At 53.6% G+C, this 6,352-nt stretch overlaps 1 protein-coding gene across 1 annotated transcript in view; it reads left to right on the top strand.

Moving 5' to 3' along the window:
* Positions 1-6,352, top strand: part of LOC101661820 (myosin-16) — a 59,415-nt gene that overhangs the window by 20,915 nt on the left and 32,148 nt on the right. The window contains exons 15-19 of the mRNA XM_004705558.2: positions 509-567; positions 1,475-1,562; positions 1,824-1,941; positions 3,813-3,933; positions 6,120-6,256. Of these exons, the coding sequence (XP_004705615.1) occupies positions 509-567; positions 1,475-1,562; positions 1,824-1,941; positions 3,813-3,933; positions 6,120-6,256 (523 nt within the window). The remainder of the gene's footprint in view (positions 1-508; positions 568-1,474; positions 1,563-1,823; positions 1,942-3,812; positions 3,934-6,119; positions 6,257-6,352) is intronic.

Raw genomic sequence — 6,352 nt, forward strand, 5'->3', positions numbered from 1 at the left:
CTCTCCAGCTGCTCTTGGCTCTTCTTCCACAGATGGTGGGAGCAGCTCGTCCCTCAGGGCCAGCCTTGAGACAGGCTAGATCACGAAACACCGCGCTCTTCCTGAGGAGCTAAGCACCCCCTTAGGCGCCCTGGTGGCATAATGGTTACTTGTTGGGCTGCTAACTGCAAAGTCAGAAATTTGAAACCACCAGCCTCTCCTCGGGAGAGAGACGGGGCTTTCTGCCCCTGTAAAGAGTGACAGCCTCAGAAACTCACAGGGAACAGTTCTGCCCTGTCCTGTAGGGTTGCTCCGAGTCAGCATCAACTTGACAGCAGGGAGAGAAGCACCCTCATTGACAATGATGTCACACTCAACCTATTCGCCCACCCCCTGGCCAGACCTCATTTTCCCTGCATGAGGGTCTCACCTCACCTGGTCCCCAGAAAGACCTCTTCAGAACAAGAGGGCACAGATCCTTTGGCACAGAGCTCACTGGGGCTACCTGCCCTGCCCTTGTCTTTCTCAGCGGGAACCAAGAAGCAGAAGAGAGGGTCCTCCTTCATGACGGTCTCCAACTTCTACAGGGTGAGTCAGACTGTCCAGGAGACCACCAGGACTCCAGGACTCTCAATGTTCCCGTTTGATTGGGTGGGACCTGGCCTGGTGGTGTAGTGGGTTGCCCTGAGGGAAAAAGATAAGGCTGTCTGTTTCTGTAAAGACTGACAGCCTTGGGGACCCACTGGGGGCAGCTTTACTCTGTCCTAGAAATCCCTACGAGTTGGAACTAAGTGACAGCAGGAGAATGATGGGTCCTACCTGACCACATTGTTTTTCACACTGGAACTCAGAGGGCGAAGAAACTTGCCTTGTGTAGCATATCAAGAGATCAATGCCTAAGATTTGGGGTCCCGGGGTTGACTGGCAGGTCTTGGGGACTTGTCAAAACCTGCACAGATTTGAAGCTTACTGGAAACGTGTTGTAAAAACTGCAGCCAATGGGGAGATGTGACAAGAAGAGAGATGTCAGTTCTTTCCCAGGGTGGGGCTGTCCCAGGGGGGACCAAAGAGCAGGATGGACCCTCCATTAGGAAGGCCCACTGGAGAGGTCAACACTGGGTGGGATTCACCCACACGGGTACTGTGGTCCCTTGTAGTAACGGGGTGCCATAGTGAGCCGGCCCTGAGCCCCACTTCTGATAAACCATGTGGCCTTTGGTGGTGGTGGTAGGGGGTGATTGGACACTGAGAGCAAGGCTACTCAATAGAACATGCTGTGAAAACATTCTATTGTGTGTCAACCAATATGGCAGCTGTGCCCTTAAAAAGTGGCATATGTCCTTGAAGGCCACACTGAACTGAATTTTCAATGCTAGTTAACCCGTCACAGGTTAAATAAATGGCCTCTTCTACGTGCGGATGCTCACACAGCCCCCACACGGAGCTCCACTCACGCCTCCTTCATCCTGTTCTTCCCTCCTCCCCCTACCTCCAGGAGCAGCTGAACAAGTTGATGACCACTCTCCACAGCACCGCCCCCCACTTTGTCCGCTGTATTGTCCCCAATGAGTTCAAGCAATCAGGTGTGTACAAGGCGGGCGCGGGTCACCCTGCCAGTGCAGTTAGGGTCCCTGCTGGATCGGTCCAGAGATGAACGGGACAAAGTGGGGCCCTGTGAGCAGATCCCCAGCCAAGTGAAGCCACATTCCGAAGGTCCTTTGGGTTTGGATTGAATCGGGTCAGATCTGGGGCCCCATTGGGCAGCAATGGGAGGAGTCTGGTGCGGATGACGTGGCTGGTTGGTTCAGTCCTGGAAGTGAGTCCTGTGCCCTCACTTTTGGCAGGCGTGGTGGATGCCCACCTGATCATGCACCAGCTGGCTTGTAACGGTGTCCTGGAGGGCATCCGTATCTGCAGGAAGGGCTTCCCCAACAGGCTGCAGTACCCAGAGTTCAAACAGAGGTGAGTGTGGCCTTCCTGGGGCTTAGAGGGCTCAAGGGGCCCTGAGGGTGCCACGGTTAAAGTGCTCAGCTGCCAACCCAAAGGCTAGCAGGGTCCAGAGCCACTAGCCTCCAAGGGAGAAAGATATGAGGGTCTGCTCCCATAAGATTCCAGTCTAGGAAGCCCTACGGGGCAATTCTACTCTGTCCTACTGCGGCGCTAAAAGTTGGAATCTACTTGTGGGCAGTGGGTGTGGGTTTGGGGCAGGACTAGTTGATAAATAGAGTCCCACTATGGCAGATACTAAGGGCCTCCTCTCAGGACCACCCCACGACACTCCTTTACCTACTACTTACTGCCACAGTGTCAATTCCGCCTCACAGAGTCTCTATATGGGGTTTCCAAGGCTGAAAATCTTAACAGAAGCAGATAAGTTCAACTTTCACTCTTGAAGCAGAGAGTGGTTTTGAACCACTGACCTTGCGGTTAGCAGTACAATGCTTACCCAGCAGGGACACTCCTATTAGTACACAGTAACCCAACTTTCCACAGTCAGAGCCTCCATTTCTTTGCCTGAGGGCTTTCTCTGGCTGCTGGAGCCTCCTTTGCCCCCACCTAGCAGGCTCCACCTAGTGCCATCGAGTCAATAGCGACCCCCCTGTGGGTTTCTGAGACTGTAACTATTGATGGGAATAGAAAGCCCAGTCTTCCTTCCGAAGAGCTGTTGGTGGTTTCAAACTGCTGACCATGTGGATCACAGTCCAACTTGTAACCATTAAGCCACCAGGGCTGCTACCTAGCAACCTGGAGGTTTCCAAAATAAATCCCTCCCCAGGAGTAGCCCTCGACCAATGACAGAGGAGAGTGGGAGTATAACTACTGCAGCTTCCTCTCCATGCTGATTGGCCTGTGCTGGTAAAACAGCAGGTTCTCTAGGTTTGGGGGAGTTTTGTCTGGTTTTTCTCTTTCCCCCCAACTTTCATTAACTTTGTTGTGGTTGAGAATACACTCAGCAAATCATGCACCCAATCAGTGGCATTAATTACATTGAGTTAGGCAACGGTTCTCACCCACCTTTTCTGAATTACCCCCTCCCTCAACATAAAATCACTGCCCTCCCCCTAGGGTTCCTATTGAATCCTTCAAGTGGCTGTTGGCAATTTGATCCAACATAGATAGTTCTTAAAAGAGTGTAATAGTCAGGGCAGATCATTTTTACTAGCTCAGCTAAAAGATTGCTTCGTTTTTAAAAGACTTTGGGGTTTGTTTGTTTTTTAAGATGACCCCAGGGCAGAAGTTTCATGGGTTCATCTACTTCCCTCACCCCCCTCGGCTGTTGAAAGTCTAAAGTCTGTGAAGATTTAAAATCCTGTTCTGTGTTTTCTTCTTCTTGATCGGGTTTCTTCCATGGAAGCTTTGATCAAAATGTTCACTGATGGTAGCCGGGTACCGTGGGGTTCTCACGCTCTCAGGGCAAAGGAGGCAGCGGTTCCTGGAGGCTGTTAGTCACATGTTCCATCTTTTCCTGTTCCTGACTCTCCTTCTCCCACTGTTGCTCCAGAAACCAATGTATGCCTTGACGGCTGCTTGCAAGCTTTCTGGTTGTCCCAGGCTCTACTCAATGGGATAGGAGGTAGAACAGAAGCACTAAACATATTATTAGGTCAATTCAGTGGGATGTCCCATGAAACCATGACCTGAAATCTCCAGACCAAGGAACCAAATTCCATGAGATATTTGGTTATCCGTAACCAGCCTCATTAGCTGCTCCTGTTTTGGTGTGTGCCATTGCTGCAAATGCCTGTCTCCTAGGCTGACTCATGGGGTGAACAGGCTTCAAGTGCTGCTGGCGTGGCTGTGGCGTTGACTTCAGGCCACCTCTCTCCCTCCAGGTACCAAGTGCTGAATCCCAACGTGATCCCCCAGGGCTTCGTGGACAACAAGAAAGCCTCAGAGCTGCTGCTTGGCTCCATCGACCTGGATGTGAATGAATACAAAATCGGACATACCAAGGTAGGGTCTTTCAGTGGGTGCCCTCTGCTTGCACCCTCCCAGCCTGGGCCTGGAAAGGTGGCTTCAGGTCATGACTCTCAGCCAGCCAATGACCAGCTGCCTGCCTTAGGCCAGTCTCTCTACTGCTCTGAGCCTTGGATCCCACCTCTGAGAAACCTGGGCAGATCGTACCGAGTGCTTGGGGTTTGGGGTGATGAGCAGTGGGACACGTGGGAGAACCAGTTGAGTGTTCCTCAGTACCATCAGTTTTTGGTTTTCACAGCCATAGCACTGGCTGACTCATGGCGAGCCCATGCACAACAGAACCAGATGTTGCCCAGCCCTGTGCCATTTCCGGTATCACCTGTGAATCTAGTCGTGGGGATCCGTAGGGCTCTCGCTGACTGGTTGTCCTAAGTAGATCCCCAGACCTTTCTTCCTGCCCATCACAGTCCAGAGGCTCCATTGAAACCGATTCCGCATTATCTCAGTCAGCAAGCTTCCATGAGGGCCAGGTGGGGGCTGCATAGGAGGTGCATTAGGTGGGATTTGAACCCAGTCCTCCTGCCTGGAAGATGAGGACTCTGCCGCTGAGCCACCACTGCCCTTGGTGCTGTGTGAGTCCTGAATGTCTCAGAGCCAAAGAGCCCTTCGGAATGGAGGGTCTGACCCAGCACGGCAGGTGCTATGTGAGAGGGGCTAATGGAATGAAGCCACCCTCAGCCCAGCCCAGCCACACAGCCGGCCCATGAGTCGGAGTTGACTGGCACAGAGGGTCAGCCCAGCTGCTCTCTGTTCCTGGCCCCACCGAGTTCCATTGACACAGTGAGGGCAGTGGTGCAGGTACCCACCCACTGCACCCCAGTATTACAGCCAGGCAGACACAGGGGCTGTGTAGGCCTTGCCCTTGTGTAGCCTTGAGCAAGTCCCTTGGCCCTCAGAGCCTCATGTATGAGCCAGATAGACACAGTCTCCATGGCCCATTTCGGGTGATCCTGATGAAATTCCCCGGCCCATGAGCACAGCCAGCACATCTGGCTCCTCAGCAAGCACTTACTGCATACCTGCCACCCACCAGGCTTCTAGACTCGGGACCCAACAGTGACCAGGAATCCCCAACCCCTGGAGCTTGCTCCATGCCATTCCACACGGGTTCCCTCACAGTGACAACATGCTGCCTGTGGCTAAGGGGATGGAGGGGACACTTCAGGCTTCACAAGGGAGTCATGGAGGCCTTGAGCTGGAAAGAACCTCAGAGACCAGCTGGCTCCTCCTTGCCCCACCCGTATTTTGACTTATGAGCAATATAGGGGAGTCCAGAGAGAGAGCGGCAACACACCCAGTTTCACGGAGTGAGGCAGGACACAGCTTAGGGCTAGAATGTCTGGCATCAGCCCAGGGTGCTCAGACAGGGCCAGGCTGACCCTGGCAGCAGGAACAGGACAGAGAACAGGCTGATTCTGCCAGTGAGCAGTGTCCCTACCCCTCTGCTAGCTCAGGTGGTCTCCTCATCCATCAGATGTCCCCTCGAGCTCCTCAAAGACCAAACCTATGCCCCATGAATTTTGAACCCCCAAGAACACATGAAATCAAAGCTGTATTTATCACCCAGCACTTCTACTGCCAAGTGCCAAGGACTGGCAGGGTTATAAGCCCACTGCTGTGGACTTGATCCCGGCTCAAGGTGATCTGTGGAACACATGATAGCTGGTTTTCCAGAAGCAGATCCCAGGCCTTTCTTCTGAGGTGCCTTTGGGTGGATTTGAACAGCTAACCTCTCAGATAGTAGCCAAGTGTTTAATGACTCCCACGACCCACGGTGCAGCCTTCGAAACCCACTGGGGCAGTTCTACCCTATCCTAGAGCATCCCGTGTGTCAGAAAGAACTGTGGCAGTAAGGATCCCCTTTAATTCCTATAGCAACCCTCTGGGTGAGGGGCCAGCAGCCCACTTCACGGCTGAGCAGCCGAGGCTCAGGATGCTGCCCTGCTAGTCAGGCCAGAGCCAGGACTCGGCACTGGGGGGCTCCCATGTGCTCAGGAGGAAGCCTCCCCAAAGCATCTATCACAGACAGATCTGAACCGTCAAGGACCCTTCTGGCCCACTGGTTGTTTCATTTGTAGCTCCTCCCTGCCCCCATGGCTGCCCTGGAGTGAGAGCTGGGCTTTCTTAGCTGGTGGTGTCTCACCCACCCCCCACCACACCAGGTGTTCTTCCGAGCGGGTATCCTGGCCAAGCTTGAGGATATGCGAGATGACCGTCTGGCCAAGATCATGACGATGCTGCAGTGTCGGCTCCGAGGCTTCCTCATGAGGATCGAGTTCAAGAAGATGCTGGAGAGAAGGTAGCCCTCGCTCAGGCCCCCAGGGGAGGGCCACTGCAGCCACCTCACCCCCAACACACACACACACACACACACACACACACACACACACACACA

Source organism: Echinops telfairi, unplaced genomic scaffold, assembly GCF_000313985.2.
Source record: "Echinops telfairi isolate 266 unplaced genomic scaffold, ASM31398v2 ScPeMD7_5;HRSCAF=22, whole genome shotgun sequence".
In the NCBI taxonomy this organism is placed as follows: domain Eukaryota; kingdom Metazoa; phylum Chordata; class Mammalia; order Afrosoricida; family Tenrecidae; genus Echinops; species Echinops telfairi.